Raw genomic sequence first — 20,281 nt, 5'->3', positions numbered from 1 at the left:
GGCTTATTCATATCTATAGGAACAAGAAAAAGAGAAGATGAGGACTGATGTCTTTGGTTGGATGGAAAAGGAGGGGAGGCACAGGAAGAGTCTGAGAGGTGTATAGAAGCACGAGATTTTTCAATCTCTAAAACCAAAGATGAGAAGATTTACATTTTTTGAATTCTGCTTGTAAAATATAAATACCACTTTAAGGGGGGATTTTTCTTTTAATCCCCTGACTGTAGCTGGAAATCAGGGGACAGCTCTGCAAAACTGAGCACTGAGCAGAAACCAGCAATGCTGTGGTAAAGCAACAACCAGCACATGAGGAAAGCAAACGTCTGCTATACTGCTCAGCACTCATGGGCCAGCTTCCTGATGGAGGAACAAGCCAGGGGTTGCATTTACATAGTTAAGGCTTTGAAATGTCATTGGTGGTGGGGTAGGGAACATATCTGAGTTCTCTATGGTAGTGTTCTCCGAAGTGGTATCTAGTGGGGTGCAGGGAAAAAGTATATTATAGATCATTAGTAAGTAATATATAATAAAAAAAAATAAAATACTGTTTACTTCATCTTTAAATCAACCTTTCTTAATTTTTGTTTCTGTTTATAATGTATGTCAGATACTAGTACATATATATGTGTTTTACTGATTGTCTGCATGATCAATTAAGTCTGCTGACTTATTTATAAAATGCATGCTTCACCCTTTATCACGCTACCACCCTGCTACAGCAAGGGCAAAGTCCTTATCTTTCCTTTATCATACCCAGGCCTTGCTTCTGCTTTCTTTAAGTCAGATTTGGTCAGCCTTTCTCATGCTCTTCAATACTTTTTATTCCAGCACTACAGCCAATTAACACAACCATATCAAATGAGATTAGTTGCAGAATGGGTCTGACCCCAAACCTATGGAAGTTAGTTGAGGAACTCCCATGGTCTTCAATGCATTTGAGATAAGGCCTAGAATGACAAGAAATAGGGTGGTTGAATAGATCCGTCACTTGCTCTTTTCCATAGGATTGATCGAGCTGTGCTGGTTTTTTAGTTTTTTATTCCCTGAGAGGAGCAAAGTAGATAACAGCGTGTTTGCACAGGGGCTTGGGCTTTCCTTCTTTCACTCTCCCCCTCCCTGTGCTCACATAGATTCAGTATGGAGCCGACGTGCCATTGTGTCAGCTAACTGACATGGAGCAGCATCTCCCTGATAAAACTGGGGCTCTGTTTGATGTGATTGCAGTCAAGTGGGCTTGATATGAATAAGAGATTTTTTGAAATCTATTTTTATGCAGATTTTAAAGCCTGCAAGGTAATGAGTCAATAAGACAGCTATTAACACTTTAATCTTTTTGATACCCAGAAACACAGAAAGAAATGGATGAGATCTGACTGCCATATATTTAACAATCCTTTTCTTGCTTGCGTTACATTAACCCTGTTTTATATGCTGAGTTTGGTGTTTGAGTAGTTCCAGATTTTTGCAAATCTGGGATTGTTATGTGAAAGGCTGTTTAGGTGTGCTGAGGTGTGCGCAGTGATATCTCTACTGCATCCTTCCTCTGTTTCTACATTTCTATTTCTGTGATGTCTTTCTTTCAAGGTAATCACACAGTGTCTTCTACTGACCTTAAAAAGTATGTTTTCGGAGTGCTTGCTCATGACTGTGTCTTTGTGATTTTTACTGATCACAGCAGGCTCAAATAATGAGCCTCAGATTCTGTTGTTATGGAAGTCATGGAAGCAATGTGTCCTATTTTTTAAAGAAAAATAAATAAAAATGAAAAATGTGATTACATATTTTTGAAAGGAATTTTCTGTCTACCTGTGAAGTCTTGGGATAAATGACACATACATTAGATCTTCTATATATTTGGCTTGCCCCTCTGAAGGGGTGTGTTCTTAGTTATGGTAACTGAGAGTCTCCTATGTACAAACACAGGATACTACTGAATGTACAAAAAGCATGTGTAGCATTCATGTGTTTACTATTCCTATATGTTCAGACTGAGTAATTACAACGGTGCAGATAATTAAGGGTTCATGCCATACACATGAGGTAGAATCAAGCAGACAGTTGTGTGACTCGACTGTGTGAGAGCTGTGGCTCTGCTCTTCAAATTACAGCTTCTGAGGGCCTAGGTAATATAATACATGGAACAAGGAGAGCTCAACCACAGTGAAGTTTCAGTTCTGCCTCGTAAGGTGCAGGCCAGGTCTGCAGCAACCTGCTGCTTGTTGGCACGGTGCTTCTCAGGTCTGATCTATGTCTGTCTGCACCAGGATGGAGCACCTTCTGCTCTGCAAGGCCTGAGCCTACTTTCTTTTCTGCACACCTGATGTGCACACCCCTGCTCATCTCACCCTTCCTTTCTGCTGTTTTCTACTGCTGTGTACTGCTGTTTCTTCTGTCAGTTTCTAGCACGGCTGTAGGCTGTTTCAGCCAGGCCTTTCTGTCATCTGAGTTCAGATGGCCTTTGTGGTCAGAATTTCCTCTGCTGTCCTCAGGTGCACGTCTTTGTTTGTGGGGAATTCCTGCTCAGCGGCTGGTTAAGACAGAAGCCCTTTACTTTTGTAGTCAGTGTAGATTTAGGAGCTTTGTCTTTGGACACTTAAGCCTGAAAAATGTGGCTGCAGGAAGCAATGCGTCAGTCTTTCTTCTTTATTTTGAGAGAAAAAAACAAAATACAGTTCCAGTAAGTAGAGATAATACGTTGTGGGGTATGCAGCCCCTGGGTTACTTTTTTCACATATATGTATATGTTAATTAAGATCAGGAACATTTGTTCTGTTTAAAAGTTTTATACAATGGGAGTTGTGGATATCAGCTGAGTACAGAAGTGCCTTTTTGCTGCTGGACAGAAAGGAAGGTCTTGGGCAAGGTGGGGAAGCCTGAGCAGCTAACATGGGTTCTGTTACTGCTGTGTACTGCCTGAGCAGACAGCCAGTCTTACTTAAGAGCTAAATTACCTTTGAAAACAAACAAACAAACTACCACAGGCTTAAAGACTGCAACATGCCTTTCCACCAGCCATGACTTGCTGAAGGAACAACAGTGGCAGTGGCTTGCTGGTGCCTGGGGTTTCATCAGGGCCCCTGAGTCATCACCCCACTGCTTCCCCAGCTGGCTGCAGGTAAGCACGAGGTGCAGCTGACAAACACCAGCAGCTATCACTGCCAAAACCTCCTCCTAACCTGATCATGAGTGCTTCAGGTAGCCCAGTTCCCAAATGTCTCACTATATACTGCCGTCAGAAGCTTTTGCTTTCTCAAATGTTAGTTTCTGACATCATGGCTTTTCTTTGTTCTCCTCCTCAGGAGGAAAAGCTGTGATAGGGTGCATGTGAAAGCCCATCAAGCAATGGGAGACAAACTGCACACGCACAAGAAAGTTCCATGCTCTGCTGTAAAATACAACTCCATTAAGCAGACTTGATTCACATTCAATATGGCAACTGTTCTCCTGGCCCTGATATGTCAGGAGAGAAGAATAATGACACAAACTTAATTTTCAGGATTTTTAGGTCCACAGGTGGCCTGCCCATAGTAGCAAGTCTCTGGTTCATCTTATGTTGCTAATGGAATAATTAATCCTGCCTGCCTGCACCTCACAGAGTGGTAAACTAGGACAGCCTGGCTGCTGAAGGACATGTGGTCTCCTACGGATGCTCAAATTTTGAAGCTGAGAATGTGCATGTCAGGCCTGGCATTTAGGTATAGATGAGAAAAATGAGTTGTTTCCCAGTTTGTGTTGGAGAGGAGGCTTGGTTAGAGGGTCTTCACATCAATGTGTCTTTCAAAAAATATGCTGTGTGTTGGTGAACCTGTTTGGATGTAGTCACTTTGAAAAGGTAAATTTAGCTTTTTTTTTTTCATTTTCTTTAAAGATGCTTCAGTTTATTGTCATTTACTGTAGATTGGAAACCATTCTACACAACTGCTCACATGTCCACATGCACTCTTCTCTGTCAAGAGGGTTGCAGAAAATCTTGCAGTGATTTTGTGCTGCAATAAGAAAATTCAAAATGGGAATGATGATGTGGCCTTGCAGCTCTGTGCCTGTTGACTTTAACAGGCAATTACAGATAGAAATCCCCATCTCTAAAACAAGTTTAATGAAACTGTGTGTTGGTGTAAGCTTGTAAAATAAAAGTCAAGTGCTTGATCCTGAAGAAATCTTTCAATTCAGGAAAGCCTATACGTGTCTGAGGCTATTTCTCTAATTGTTACCTTGTTTGATATCTCTGCTTAGGCTTCCATTTAAAGAGGGAATGTATTTGTCTTTGCAGGTGAGCTGTGGGCAATTTTAACCAAAGCCTTCTTGTTGCTGTGTTAGCTGCATGGTTGCATTGGCATGGAAGGGGCCTGTTCTATGACTTTGTCACTGATTTGTATTAGGAACACAAATCCCTCCCTAATGGAAATAGTCCCTCTTCCAAGGGTAGGTAACAATTAGAGTGATAGTTACTAACTTGTTTATTTATAGACCAGAATGAGCTGTGCAGCCATCTAGTCTGGCTTCCTGTGTATTCAATCTGTGTGCTTTCCTTCAGACCTGCAGGGGAAGTCCTGTTGTTGGGTTTCATGTGTAGTGTGACTTAAAAAAAACCAAAAACAAATAAAAACTCGCCCCCCCCAAAAAAGGCAGTCTTTTAAAAGAAACAGTGAGTCCACTAGCTCCTGTCATTAATTGCTTTAATCTCAACATGCCTCCACCCCAGAGATGTAATCTTTATTCAGTGTTATGTTTCTTCACTGCCCTGTGTAAGTCACTGCAGTCAATAGCTGAGGCCCCTCTCAGCTTTCTGTTCAATATGCTTTGCTAACTGAGCTCCCAAGGTTGTTTTTAGTTTTTTTTTTCCTGTCCTGTTTTCTTCTGCAAGCATCCTTTGGGCTTTGTCCAGTACTCTCCTACCTCCTGTGCAGTGGTGGGCCAAGGCTGTGTGCAACATTTGGGCAGCAGCCTAACCTAAGATCCACATGCTGCTTCACACTTCTCTTTGCAAGCCCCCATTATCATAGAATCATAGAATGGCTGGGGTTGTAGGGACCTCAAAGTCCACCCAGTCCCAACACCATGCCATGTGCAAGGCTGCCGCCCACAAGGTCAGGCTGCCCAGTACCCCATCCAACCTGATCTTGAACACCTCCAGGGATGGGACATGCAGCTTCTCTGGGCAGCCTGTGCCAGAGCCTCACCGCCCTCCAACAGAAAATTTTCCCTCTGACATCTAACCTAAATCTCCCTTCTTTTAGTTTAAAGTCATCTCCCCTTGTCCTGTCATTATCAGACCATGTAAAATGTTGGTCCACTCCTGTTTGTAAGCTCTCCTCTAGTACTAGAAAGCTGCAGTGAGGTCTCCCTGGAGCCTTCTCTTCTCCAGGCTGAACAATCCCAGCTTTAAGAGAGGTGCTCCACCCTTCTAATGGTCTCCAGACCCTCTCTAACAGCTTCTCAGCTTGTGTTGGGGGCCCAGGCCTGGATTCAGTGATGCAGGTGGGGCTTTATGAGGATAGAGTGGAATAGGGTTATGCTGGTGCTCCTAGCACAGCCAGCTTTGTTCCCAGCTGTAATCAGAACAGTGATCTTGAGCATATCTATGGCTTTGCCAAGTAGAGATTTCCATTCTGGAAGCATGATGTGTTTGCTTCCTAGATGCATCACTAGGCTGCCAGATGATTTCATTTCTATTGTCTGTAACTGCAGAACTTTTTGCTCTGTGCTATCCCATAGATCTTTGTGTTGGTGCTAGCTTTGCCAGGAAGGAGCTCTACAGGTGCTGCCAGAATGGATATTCCCCTTCCCACTGCCCTCCTGCAAGTGTTGACTTGCATGCACCTGATCCTTCAGTGGACCTGGCTGGCTACTTGCATGGGCCCCCTTTGCTCACCTGCTGGATACACTACCAAGAGCAACAGAATTCCATTTCTTCCAGGTTTGTTTGCGGGTCTAGTAGTTGCATCAGCTCTGACAAAGATCAGATGAACATAGGATCTTGGATTGTCTCAACTATTTCTGGCAACCATACTCTTAATAGGTGGTCTTCTGGCTGGATTATTCCTATTAAAATGTCATGGCCAGGATAGGATTGTTGGAGTTCAGTAAAGCAGGACTGTTGATGGTAGTGTAACACACCTAACAGTTAATAAATAGCTGCTAGGACAGATTTCCAATTACGAAGTCCCTTGTCCACTTAAATGTCTTTACAGCAGCAGGATGGCAGTGACTGACCTAATCTCCTTCTACAGCTGGGTGACCAGCCTGGTAGATGAGGGAAAGGCTGCTGATGTAGTTTACCTAGACTTCAGCAGAGCCTTTGATACGGTCTCTCACAGTATTCTCTTGGTAAAACTGTCTGCCCGTGGCCTGGACAGGTATACCGTTCTTTGGGTAAGGAACTGGCTAGAAGACCATGCCCAACAGTTAATGGAGTTAAGTCCAGATGGTGACTCATTACAAGTGGTGTCCCCCAGGGGTCTGTACTGGGGCCCATCTTGTTTAATATCTTTATTGATGACCTAGATGAAGGGATTGAGTGTACCCTCATAAAGTTTGCAGATGACACCAAGTTGGGAGGTGGTGTCAATCTGCTTGAGAGTAGGGAGGCACTTCAGAGGGATCAAATAAGCTGGATCACTGGGCTGAGGTGAATGGGATGAGGTTCAAACAAGGCCAAGTGTGAGATCCTGCACTTTGACCACAATAACCCCATGCAGCACTATAGGCTTGGGAGTGAGTGGCTGGATGACTGTGAATAGGAAAGGGACCTGAAGGTATTGGTTGATGCTTGATTGAACATGAGCCAACAGTGCCCAGGTGGCCAAGAGGGCCAACAGCATCCTGGCCTGCCTCAGAAATAGTGTGGCCAGCAGGAGCAGGGAGGTGATCATCCCCCTGTACTCAGCACTGGTGCGGCCACACCTCGAGTACTGTGTTCAGTTTTGGGCTCCTCACTACAAGAAGGACATTGAGGCCCTGGAGCGTGTTCAGAGAAGGGCAACAAAACTGGTGAGGGATCTGGAGCACAGACATTATGAGGAGTGGCTGAGGGAGCTGGGATTGTTTAGTCTGGAGAAGAGGAGGCTCAGGGGAGACCTCATTGCACTCTACAACTTCCTGAAGGGAGGTTGTGATGGTCACAAGTTGTATCAGAGTAGGTTTAGATTGGACAGAAAGAAAAGCTTTTTCTCTCAGAGAGTGGTCAGGCACTGGAATGGTCTGCCCAGGGAGGTGGTGGAGTTGCTGTCCCTGGCAGTGTTCAAGAGGTGTCTGGATGAGGAGCTGCGAGATATGGTTTAGTAGCCTGTGGTAGCAGTGGTAATGGGTGGACAGTTGGACTAGACGATCTTCTAGGTCCTTTTTAAGAGTCAGATTTATAATAATTGCAATTCCTGTTTCCTTTTATTAGTGAATGGGAAACTATTCCTGAAATTCCCACTGCCAGGAGATCTGCTGATAAATGCCTTGTGGTTATCAGGTAACTTCTGTAGCCAAGAACTGAACCAGATTTAATTTGTCTAATCTGGCATCAGGTTGTTTCTCCATGTAGTATGAGGTCTTTTATGCAAGATGCTATGTCACCTACTCGTACTAGCACATTGGGTCAGTCCAAGTAGATGCTGTTGGAGAGTAGTTTTTTCCAAATCTACCTGTATCCCTGTCTCGCCTTCCTGCACTCCCCAGCACAATCAAAATTAAAAGGCTTGCCTGGTAATACTGAAAAGCATTAATTACATTTTTAGTCTCTCCTCTAATTCCTTATTGATGGCATCCCATACTGATAGTTCCATTATTATATCCAGGGATGTTGTCAAGTTAATTGACTTAATACCTCTGCTTTTCTCTTGTCCCTTTGCATTTTGGGATTGTGCTGGCAATCCTTCAAATGCTCTGCATTGTGCCAGTGTTCCAGGGTATGTTAAATTCAATATTGTTAGTGTAGAGAGCATCTTAGCCATTTTGTTAGGTAGCCACTATGTTCACCTTCAGCAGGATTATGCTTTCTGCTGTTGCACATTGTAAGTTTTCTATTGAATCAATTTAAAAAATGCTTTTTCAGAATGTTGTTTGTTAAAATACATACAACTGTGGATGCAAAAGTGAATCTGTTCAATTTTATCAGCTGCTTCAGGTAGGCAGCCACCCACTTCTTCCCTCACATACTTCCATTTTCCTCTTTCTTCTTCCAGGAGTCGCTGGAATTTGGTCTTTTTCTGTATTCTCTTGAGAATGGAAAGACTTTGCACTAACTCACAGGTCTCTAAGCTAGTGTGGTGGTAATGGGTAGGTTCTGGACCTTGGCATAGGTTGGGAAGTAAAAGGGATTGTGAGGGACTAGGTTCTACAGCAGAGACCCAAAGAGCAGAAGAGAAGAAAATTAACAGTGATAGGTGCTTTGTAGTATAGAAAGTCTTTAGCCCTTCATGTTTGGTTTTGCCTGATATCCATTAGGGCAGCTTCCCATTCTGAAGGGTCATGTCAGCCCTCATCTGCTGCAGATGCCCCTTCAAGCAATAGATGCATGTGAAAAATAGATACTCAGTGCGAATAAAAGCATGACATACAGAACTCCATGTGGAAAACAAACAGCAAGCAAGACACGCAAATCTATTAAATACTCATTTTGTTCTCTGGAGACTTGAGCAGACATGGTGAGTGGGGGTGGACAAGGATGTATGCATTAATATAAGATTAGGACTTCTTGAAGGTTTCAAAAGTAGCCCAGCTTTAGTTACGTACTGTGCAGCTATACTGGGAATAGCTAAATAAAACAGCCATTATGCAGTGTGGTATGCCACCATGGGAATGCATCACCTTTCTGAGGCCTTTACATTGCAGCCACTTCTCCACTTACCACTTTGGGGACTCATTAGTGTCCAAGTTTTTCTTCAGAGCTCCAGTAGTGGCCAGTGAGGGTCACTTTTTTCCAGTTTACCATGTTTGGTGCAATGGTATGTTGTATATTGTTATATTTCACTTGTTTTGAGTGGATTGTGCTCATACTTTCTTCTCAGTGCCTTTTTTGTATCCTTCTAATTCAAAGCTTTTTATTTTTTATTTTTTTATGTGATTGAATCTTCTAGCCTAGTTTCACACAGGAGAAGCACTGAACTCAAATTTCCCAGCAATAATTGAAGGTATTTGTCTCCAGGCCTCTAGCTTCATGTTTAGAGTTTGCTCATTGGAAAGAAAATAAAATTGGAAATAACAATGCTGGTCTGTAATAAGCCTTTAAAAATAATAAAATAAGAGTTGTTAGTGTAAGAAATACATAAATCCAAGTGTAATAATTACTGACCATACTCCCTGGTATCTGAGTCTCTTCTTTATTTGAATTATGGGTTGAAGTGATGTTGAGGATCCTGTGTCCTGTATGTGACTTCCAAAATGTTGCTTTTCCTTTCTCACTGCAAACCTCTTTCTTTCTGCTGGGATTTCTGTAGTTTGTATCAAACGTTTCTCCTATGCTCTTCTGCTCTAGACCTGAGTTCTGTTGTTGGTCCTGTTATTTTTCTCAACTTCTTAACCTTTTTTAAAGCCTCTCATTTGTCTGTTATGTCTCTGAAAAATATCACTGATATCCACCCATGCTCTCAAATTGAGGGTGAAAGAAACTGGCTTCTGCAGACTTCAGCTGTCCTCCTGCCTCTCCTGCTCACAGTAACGACTCACTATTGTTACCTCCCTGTGGAGTTTTAGACCGTGTTGGTAGTTATAACATAATTGGCTGATAGTATGCAGACTTCCCTCACCGTCAGAGGACCCTGTGCCAATGATTTATTTATCATTTTCACTTCATCGAGAGCTAGGATCCTTGTCAGTGATTAGGGCTCCGCTGTGCAGTGTAATGGGAAGATGGTCACCATCTCAGCAAGTTTGCTGTTGATGTGCTGAAGACTTCTACTTTCACGTGTTAGAGGCTGTGGGTGAGCTGGACAGGAGTGCAATAGTGCGGCCTTTGAGAAGTGCTGGGCAGCTCAGTAATGGATTCATATGGCACATTACTCATGCAGCAGTCCGTCAAGTGTTGAAGTGGCAAGAATAATGGACTTTCCTTAGTTATCAGAGAGGAATGGTTACGTTCCACAGCCTGCCGGATAAACAGGTCAAGAAGGAGCATGACTGATAGGAGAGTTAAGACGCTTCATTAAAATTAGCTCTTCCTGTCATGTGTTCAGCTGCTTCATGGAAAAAAAAAAGGACTGTTGCTGTGTGGATTATGGGCAGTTCACACGAGCAGAACGCAGAGTGAGCTGTCATGTGCTATGACACCCAGCAATGCAAATCAACTCTGTTCCAGGAAAGCCATTTTCACATCAACCTGTACATGAAAATTATTTGACTTGAACAAAGGTTTCCTTATAAAGTTAAGAGAGTTACTCTTAAGGATTGGAGTTTGTTTGTGTCATGGGGGGATGGCCAGAATGGACTTCAGAGCACAGTCAGGAGACGAGATAATGTGCAACAAGAATTACTTTAATAACTACAAGGCCATAGAGGAACGTGTCAGCTTAAAAAGTACACTTCTGTCTGAATAGCCCAACTGGCTGTTTTATAGCACACAATACAGCTGCATTTTTCAGTAATTAAAGAAGGAAAATACCTTTCAATCCATTCTGCACTGGATTTAATGCTTTGTGCATACCTACTGTTGTTATTCCTGCCGGTAGTCAGTTGCTCAGTCCCCTTGTTGTTCAAATGGGTGATTCAAAGCTCTGGGAAACCCCAAATGCCCTTGTTTTGTTTTAAATCTGAATGGCACTTGGGAGCAATGCTTGAGTCTATTTTTTATTATATTTTTTAGGCAGATTTTGAGTTCAGAGTATCTCCTTGAAGTTTGCTTCTTGTGATCCTTTCATCCAGTGTGTTTGAAATTCTGCTTTTCCTTTGGCTGTGTTTGGCATCAATTCAGCTAACTACCTTCTGTTTTGTAGTAGTTATCAGCCTTGGCTAGTGGCCCACAATAACTTATTCATGCTGCCTGCTCAAGCACACTGAAAGTTGATTAAAATAGTTTCTCTGCTCTTCCTGTTTCTTGCCTACTGTTGCTAAAGGGTATTCTGCTATTGCTGAGGTAGGGAATAAAATTTATGCATACACCTTGTCCCTATTCACATTATCGCTTACATGATGAATTCCTGCTATGAAAAGGACTGATCTAGTCCTCATCCTGGGTCAACTCCTACCAGCTCATAGGTACTTCTGGAGATGTGAGTAAGGTGCAAAGAAGAGTCTGAGTTTGTTTATTTGTTTTTCCACAAGGCTGCGAACCTAACTTCTAAAACTTCCACTCACTCTTCCCATGGCTCAAGGGAGGAAGGATCACCTCTTCCTTCCCTCTGAAATGAATTATACTGTTCTGTAGTGACCATGGAGCTTTATGTTTTTCACTAGGGGAGCTCCAGATACCCTTCACTTTAATTCTAGTAGCATTATGCAGGAAAATATGCTCTAGACTTGTATTTTTTAAACATGTGTATGGTAGCTTCTCACACTTAGTTCTGTGCTTTGCTGCCAGCTCCAGCACTGTTTCATGATGTAGCAGATTGTCATTTGTTTCCTGAAGCATTCTCACTTCCATTGGGTCCTTCTATGCTGCTTCAGCCACCTGCCAGGCCATGGGATTATTCCTCCAGAGGTGTTTGGTCCTCTTGCACGATGTGGAAATGAAATGGAGGGAAAGATGCGTAATAGAATCATTGTGATGTCTTTGTTTGTTATTGGGAATAAAGGAAAAGGAGAGAAACAGAGAAGTGAAAGTCAGAGCAGGAACAGAAAATCAGAAGCAACCTTTCTCCTTGTGGCACTGGAGTACTCCCAGTTCACAAGTCATGGGTAGCAGGCAGGCTCCAGTATTAATTTCAATTTTATTTTAGACTGTCTGGTAACATAAGTATTATAGCATCTTTCCTGCAATTAAGGGTCAGACAATGTTGTCATTGTCACCCTCTAGTATAATAGATTATAACTTGCATAAAATAACTATCTATGAGCTGAGACTTTTCTGTGAGCTCCTAGTCTCAACTAGCACTTTCTTTATTTCTAATCTGGCATACTTAATTATAGACGGGTCTGAGAGCGCCACAAATTAAGGTTGTGTGATGCTTCCATTATACAGTTCTGTTTTCAATTGCCGGTTGCTCTATCAACCTTTAAACAGCTGGGCTTGAAGTTTTCTGGGGCTGACGTTCACCAAAGGAAGAATTATTGAAAATTTTCAAATAAAAGGAATTACTTGCATTTCTCTTGCAAGTCTGAGTCAACTGCAATCCTTCAAAAGTTTCCAGTTAGCACACATTCATTGGAATTTCTTTTTGTATATATAATATGAAGTTAATATTTCTGGTTCTGTCTTTGCTAAGCATATTCCCACCGTTTGGGAAGCCAGTCTCTGTCACCAGCTCAAGTAGAGTAGGGTGGGGACTTGGTGGAGGAGGGTGGATGGATGAGGTGGGCAGAGATGGATTGGGGAACTCTTACCTTTTGCTGCACTTTCTCCCCATGGAAATAATGGAGAGGCCCTCTGCCTTGCAGCTCCCTTGTATGAAAGACAACCTGCTTTTCCTGTCAGCTCTGTCGTTAGCTATTTGGCACAGGGCTCTGCTGTGTGCCCAGGGTCTGTTGATGACTCCTGGGGATGCAAAGTGATGCAACATGATGGATTTTTAATGAGCTTTTTAAAAACCTGAGAACTTGGATAGAGAAAGTTGCATTAAAGGCACATTAGTGAGTGAGACTGTAAAGTCAAGCACATGAAAGTTAGGAAATGCCAGAGTGAAGTTGGGCTGCAGAGCATTAATTCAGGTACTCAGTACATTTCAAAATGATCTCTGGCTCTCTGGTCACATCCATTTCTGGTCAGCACATCTGCAGTGTTCTGTGCACTGAATGAATGATGCCCCCTTGATGTTAACTTTAATAAGTAAATAATAATAATAAACTCAATTAATATATAGTACAATCATGAGATCTATATGCATTTTTCCAGAACTGTCACAGGAGGTGAGTTGTTCCTGCAGTCTGTCTGAAGTGTTAATTGGAGGTTAGAAGACCACTTGGGGAAGCCTGGAGGTTTGTTCCAGAAGCACTTGGTTTTGGCAGGTCTGACAATGTGAGGGAAGCCTGCGTTCCACACCTCACCTTCAGCCAAGGAAGCCCTGTCAGGCTTGGAGGCATTGGGTAGCACCAAGCCTCTGGGAGCAGTTTTCTCCTTTCCTTTCTCCTTGGGAGGGTACATGGCCATGCAGGCCTTGTGCCCACTAGGTGCACTGGATGTACTGCTGCCCCTGAGGAGTGTGGTACCACACCTCAGCTCCAAAGCCTGTTGCTGCTGTCAGGGAACTGACATCAAGAGAGCTGTCAGGTAGATCAGTGTCATTGATTTAAAATCCTTCTGAAAGGCAGCAGAGGTATGAGTGTGCTTTTGGGGGTATGACTTGGTGTTGCCTGTACGGTGTCACTGCTTGATGTGTGTGGTCAGTAATGCTTCAGGAACGCAGCCACCACTGCAAACTGTGTGAAATAATGGGACAGAGGCCTAGTGCCAAGGAGGGCTTAGGGGCCCAGTCAGATGAAAAACTTAAGATGAGCCAGCAGTGTGCACTTGGAGCCTGGAAGGCCAATTGCATCCTGTGTGCATCAAAAGAAGGGTGGCAGCAGGGCAAGGGACCGGGATTGTTTGCCTCTTCTCTGTCCTTGGGAGGCCCCATCTGCAGTACTGCATCCAGGTCTGGAGCACCCAGCACAAGGGGGATTGTGGAGCTGTTGGATTGGGTCCAGAGGAGGGCCGTGATGATGCTCAGAGAGTTGGAGCACCTCTCCTATGAAGACAGGCTGTGGGAGTTGGATTTGATCAGTCTGAAGAAGAGAAGTCTGTGGGGAGACCTCATTGAGTCCTTCCAGTACTCAAATTAAGATTATAAAGAGGAGGGGAAATCAACTTTTTTACACAGGTAGATGGTGAAAGGACTAGAAGAAATGGTGTTAAACTAAAGAAGGGAAAATTTAGATATCAGGGGGGAAATTTTTCACGGAGAGAGTGATGAGGCACTGGCACAGGCTGCCCAGAGAGGTTGTGGATGCCCCATCCCTGGAGGTGTTCAGGGCCAGGCTGGATGGTGCCCTGGGCAGCCTGATCTAGTACTTGATCTGGTGACTGGCAACCCTTCCTGCAGCAGAGGGATTGGAACTAGATAATATTTGATGTCCCTTCCAACCGGAGCCATTCTATGGTTCTATGATTACATCCTATATGGCTCTGAGAAGCTGAGATGATTGTGTTCCCAAGCATGAGGCTTTCCTCCCTCTGTTTAAGTGTGAAACAGCATTCCTCATCCCTACCATTATTCCTAGGATGTAGGGATGGTTGTGAAGCATACAGAAACATGGGCCATGATTTTTGCAAATGAGTTGCATCTTGAGGTTATAAACGTGCATAACAATTAGCAATTAAGGCTAATTAAGCTGAAACTTTTTTCTTTTTACTTATGTAATTAAGATGTCTAATTACAAAATTAAAATGTGTAATCACATGGGGAGAGATGAAAAACTTTTTGAAATTTTGCTTATTTCTGAGAATCAAGTTTTTAACAACACTTCTGTTTATGCAGGCCTCAGCCTACCTGACTGAAGCAAGAGCACTCATGGCCTTAACATGGTACCATTCTCATGTGAGCATCACAATATTTGTGTGAAGAAAAGTTGGGAAGAGGAAATTAGTGCTTAAGAAAGCTACAGTACCGTGGTTTCAGAAAGCGAAAGGAAGGTCCTGTGATTAAGGCAGTGGGCATAGTGAGGTCTCAGCTCCACTATCAGCTCTGACCCAGGTTTCCTGTGGATATTTGCTATGGTCTCCCTTTTGCAGTAAACCCCAGATCTGTAGTGGATGCTCTTTCTTCATGTCCACACAAAATGGAGGTCCCACCTCCTTCACCAGGGATACCGTGGAGGGTTAAGACACAACCTTAACTGCTGTTGACCTTCATCATCTTGTTTAAAATGTTGAGCTCACAACAAAGGGATGAGGCTATGGATTTATGACTTGTTCATTCGCTCTTTACTTGGAAAAGTCAATGCCCAGTGTGAAGGGGCTGCACTCTGAGAAGTGATGAAATATTGTCATTGGCCTGCTGTACAGACCATCTGTCTCTCCCTGGGCTTCTCTGGAGCATGGTAAAGCGTGTTGCTTTTCTGTATGGTCTTCTTCTTTTCTTTTCTTTTTTTTTTTTCATTTAATTGGCCTTGATTCACTCCTGGTTTTTTTTGTTTTGTTTTTGTTGTTGTTGTTGTTGTTGTTTGTTTGCTTGTTTTTAAATCAAAGCAACTTTAAACACACTGTGACAACCTGCAGCCTTATTACATCCAGTCCCTTGAGTCTATCAGGTTTCTTATGATAAGGGACACTTAAAGAATTGTTCAGCAGATCAGAACAGTATAGATTAAAAAAAGGATTTTTAGCAGATAGATGAAGGATAAATGTGATACTGGGCATATAATTTGGCCTTTCCTGCACATCATTTCATTAAAGCATTTGCTAATGCACAAGGAATAATAATCCTATGGTCACTTTTGTTTCACAGCTGGAAAACATCTGCCCCTGTGGAGGCAGATGGTGCAAGTGTGTGTAATGTCTGTCTTATTCCTGTGCAATTATGTCAAAGTCCCAACACTGGGAGCACAGACAAGTGATTAAGAAGAGTAAGCATCATGGGGAAGTTATTATCTCTAAAACTGGTGTTACAGCTCCATAAATTCATAACCTAAAATGTATCGGTTTTTGCAGTTGAAAGTGAAATTGCAGTACTCAACCTTATCCCAAGCTGGCTAAAGACTCTTTTGAAGCTTACCTTAAGAATATACTGAAACATTACTTGTGGATTATTTATTTATAGGAGCAGTAGTCATTTTTTCCTCTGAGTTGAGTACTCTACACGTCCAGATATATTTCCTTTCAGCAGAAATCTTCATTTTTACCAGAGCAACTGCTGGGTAATAGCAAAGGGCAATTTGGTAGCTTTTGACCAAGGTTAGTAGAACGAGTTGTAAGAAAGAGTTAATTTCCCCTATTTTCTTTCTTCTGCTTCAGCATTTAAGCCTTGTGGGGATGGATAGCTGACTTTTTTAAAATTTTGTTTTTCCTGTGAGTTCAGTTCCTGGAGGTGACAGCAAGAGGTGGTATTCATGTTGCCTGTGATGCTCACTGGAATGCCCACTTTCAAAACATGTTCTCTTTATGTTCCTCTGTTGGGATGAAACAGTGCTTTCTACATTGCATGTCCTGAGCATGAGATGAGTAAAGACTTGTCTGGTGGCAGCTCTCCAGTGATCTTGATGCAGTATCCATAATGCAAAAATCCCCAGAGAGGGCTAAGAGCAGAAACTCTTGACTCTATTGCCAGCCCAGGGATGATATCAGTGTCTTGGTGAGACTGCACTTTCTAGGCAGGGCTCCAAGGAATGCTTATATGTTTTATGAACCATCATTGTAATGTTTGGGAGGCTACCATACTATTTTGTATATTAGCACTACTTTGAGCAAAACTATGTCCTAGTGTTAACTGTAATCTAGTGTGGACATGCATTAATAGAGGCAAATAGGTGAAAAATGTGTGATTATCCCTTACTTGGCAGGTATGATTTCCATTATTTCAGCAAAATACTTTGTTTTCCCACTCAGTCTTCCAAAATAACACATCTTCCAGCTCCCAACAATAAGACAGAAAAACATCACTCTTTTCCTCCCCACCTTCTCTCGGAGTGTCCTAGTTTATAGCTTGCAGATATTATTAGGTTGTGCATTACTTGGATGTAGAAGGAATGACGCACTTTCTATTGAAAGAAAGACTTAGGGTGATTTCAGTGGTATGTTGAACTCTGATATAGATTTGGCAACTTATGAATGATTTCTGCTGTACAAATTGATTGCACTTAATGGTAGATTGTGTAATACTTTTTCTTGCAGTATTGATCAATTCTGGACTGCTGGGGCAGAAAGCTTGTTCTGACACACACATATTCATTACAACTTATATTAATTATCAGTTGGTTTTAATCCCTTCTTATTTTTTTACAAGGCGTCTTGTGGCAGAAAGTTTGTGTTTCACACAGCTTCAGTCACCCTTGCTGGTCTACAGGAATGTATTTGGCATAATGACTTTCTCTTAACAGTTATACTTAATCTAAGCAGAGAGCATCCTGCTCTGTGAGGCCATTTGAATATCTTTAAAGAGTTATTGAATTGTTTATTGATCCATTTCATTACTGCTTTTCTTTTGATGTGTTGTCATTTTATTCAAAATATAATGCCAGGATTTTAACTCTGTGCAGGAAGCCCTGCATATGTAAATAGTAGGGTATGTTTCTACTTTGAGTGAGACTGAGAATATGCTGGGTTGTCTGCTCTATATTGCTGCCACCAGAGTCTTATCCTTTATGTACCCCTCCCTTTATGCAAAGACGCTTTCCTGTTGTCCTCTGTAGAAAAGCAGAGTCTAAAGTTTTTTCTGTTAGGTTTTGTAACGTTGTCTTCTAGGCTGCTACTGGAAGCTTATAGACCAGTTCCCTGTGTATGAGAATATTTTTTCTCCTTTCCTTTAATCTTTTTTTTTCCCTCTTTTATGTTTGTTAAATTCATGAATTATGTGCTTGATGATTTTTCTTTAATTAATTTTATTTAATCTTTTTTTTTTTTTGGTAGCTTTTTGAGTGTCTAGAATAGACAGCATCTTGTGGCAGAGTTCTGTAGTTAGAATATTGATTGTGTGGAAAAGTGCTTCATTTTAATCCTGCCACCTGAATATTTATTTGTTGTGTGTGGCTTTTATTATTTAGTCATCTATTTATAGCAATGATGACTAACAATTCTTTATTTATCCTCTCTAAGTTATGCAGCATCTGAAATGTATTTGTCATGCTGCGTCATTTGCTTCTTTTTCCAATATCACAAGATGGATACCTATTCCTGGTATGGAAGTTATTCTCTATCTTTGGCCATTTTGGTTACCTTTGAGTATCTCTTCTATTTCTAGATTGGTTTAGATGAAATATCAGAACTACAGGTGGCATTTAACAGGAAAAGTGGAAATGTATGTTTTTGAGTAACAAAAGTAGTGTAAATCTTTGGAGGTTATTTTTTTTTTCTTCCTTTCATTTTTCTTGCAAATCCTCATTGTCTTAAAGAAATACAAGTAGTTTTTGACTCATCCTTTCTGTCTGATAGTCTGCTGGCTGGTCTTCTTCCCTTGGTGCGCTTGCATAGAAACAGCATTTTTTATTTTGGAAGTTGCCTGATAACTGATACGTTTTTGGAATATATCAACACACAAAGCATCAGATTGAGAAATAAGACTTCCTGCTGGTGTTAAGGCAGATTCAGAACTGTTTTGTTTAGGTATCCAGCTTCTTGAGATGAATGTGGTGTGACTACCTGCCAGGCAATCCTGCCTGTTTGCACTCAGCCAGCTTCTAGCCTACCTCCCCTTCCAGCAACAAAACCTGGCCACTGTTCTCCCTGTGCACGTTGCACGCAGCTCTGCAAGCTGCTGGCCAAATGTGTGTCATGGGTGTGCTGAGTAGCTGAATCACATAAATTAGCCCCTTCTAGTTATCAGTCCCTTCTGGATGAAGAGGCAAAGCCTTGTGCCATGAAGCTGTCAGGTGTGCGCATTGCTGATGTTCATTTGGTGTTACACAGGACAGATTTTTTTTTCTGTTAATTTTTTTTTTTTAAATAACCCTCCCCCCAAAAAATCCCTTTCTTTTTCCTCCTCCTACACCTTCCAATTGGTGGGCATGAGCTGAAAAATCACAGAGATAGAGGAAGGGAATGTAGCTCTTACAATGATATCTGTGCAATATTAAATCTTCTTTCTGTGCATGCAACGTAGTCTGTCCCTCAGTGCTTGCATACTCTTTTCTGCAAAACTACAGATATTTCAACAATGCCAGAAATATGCTGAAATCTTACCAATACAGAGCTGTAGGTATTTATTAATGAGATTTCTTTTTTATTCTACTGGCCCTGTCCTTTTGTTGGCTTACTTCAGTGTGTAGGTTGACTACTGCCCTTCTGTTTCCCATCTCATTGTAAACCCTGTTTCCCTGCCTTTTAAAAACCTCCTTTAAATGCAGGTGAATAAAAAACATCAGAGAAATCTCCTAGGAGGAAGAAAGATAGCAAATCCTTGGTATGGAGCTGCCAGTACAGTTCAGAAGTGGACAAAGGGGGGCTGCTTATCTGAGCATTAATAGTCCTCAGAATCCAGATATGCTTCTTGTCTTGTGAGCCCGAGCACCGAGCTTCGAGCACCGTTCTCCTTAGTTCTACTCCTTTCTAAGTATTTGGAGATCACATCAATTAATTAGTGCAGTGTAAGATTCTGATAGATTTGTGTTTCAGTTTGCAGGAAGATCAGGGATGTACAATGTCCACACTACAGTAAATGAGCAGTTAGCTATGGCTCCAGCTCTGTTTTGTTACTTGTCACATATGCTACATTTTAAGCATCCAGCGAAAAATGCTGCAAAGCTGACTGGTTTCCATTGAGATAAGTTTTCATCTCTTCTGCTGTTTACATACAGAAGACGAGGACTTTGCTGCAACACAAAGGCACTTTAGGCAGATTTCAAACAGCAGCAAAAAAAAAATTCTCTCTTTGGGGAAGAAAATGTATCGCGTAGGCTGCTTGTCATTTTGAAGTTAGAATGTGTTGGCTTTTTTTCCCCCAAGAGTGTCAGCTATTTCAATTTAAAATAACAATAATAATAAAAAAAAAACTATTAAAAAGTGGTTAAGTAGCCAGAAAGTCAATAATATATATAAGAACTGTATAAATGTTGACTTCTGTGCCCTTTTTCCTCAAAATACTCTGCAATACTGAAATAGTGTTTTTGCACAGACTGAAGACACATCCCCCTTCTTTTCAGAAGGTTTGAGAAAGTTTCTACTGCTTGGTGAAAGAACATGATTGCTATTTAAACATAATCATATCTGTATGTTCTGATTGCAATTTCTATAAAGTATCTTCCACAAAAGAAAATCCATTAAGAGAACAGGTATTGTGCTTCAGGAAATCTTCTCAAGAAATCGAAATGCAGAAAGCTACTGACTAGTTACTTAAGTCACGTTCTGTTTTGTTGGTCAAACGAGATTTAACACTCTTAATTTCCTATATTTCTTTTGGCAGCAGCATTTTTTTCCCACCTTCTGGAGGGAAGAACCATTTTCGGACACCAATTCTTTCCTCCATTCTCCCTGCTCCAGAAGATTTGTGCATTATTTACCCATATGATTAAACCAGAA

The 20,281-nt window shown here is 41.8% G+C and overlaps 1 protein-coding gene across 3 annotated transcripts in view; it reads left to right on the top strand.

The window, feature by feature from the left end:
- The window catches only part of TBXAS1 (thromboxane A synthase 1), a 234,064-nt gene that overhangs the window by 28,899 nt on the left and 184,884 nt on the right, over window positions 1-20,281 (top strand). Inside the window, exon 1 of one of the 3 annotated variants that reach the window (XM_065743182.1) lies at window positions 14,941-15,173. The exons of 1 other annotated variant lie outside the window; for it this stretch is intronic. In XM_065743182.1, the coding sequence (XP_065599254.1) occupies window positions 15,151-15,173 (23 nt within the window). In that variant the 5' untranslated portion in view covers window positions 14,941-15,150. Of the gene's footprint in view, window positions 1-14,940; window positions 15,174-17,748; window positions 17,945-20,281 lie in introns of those variants that run through there. One more of the 3 variants, XM_065743181.1, reaches the window with a different exon arrangement.

Source organism: Cyrtonyx montezumae, unplaced genomic scaffold (genome assembly GCF_038088225.1).
Source record: "Cyrtonyx montezumae isolate F1298 unplaced genomic scaffold, pur_monq_1.0 scaffold_3, whole genome shotgun sequence".
NCBI classification, from domain to species: Eukaryota; Metazoa; Chordata; class Aves; order Galliformes; family Odontophoridae; genus Cyrtonyx; species Cyrtonyx montezumae.
The sequence above is the reverse complement of the archived record's forward strand: the minus strand, read 5'-3'. Positions and strand labels throughout refer to the sequence as shown.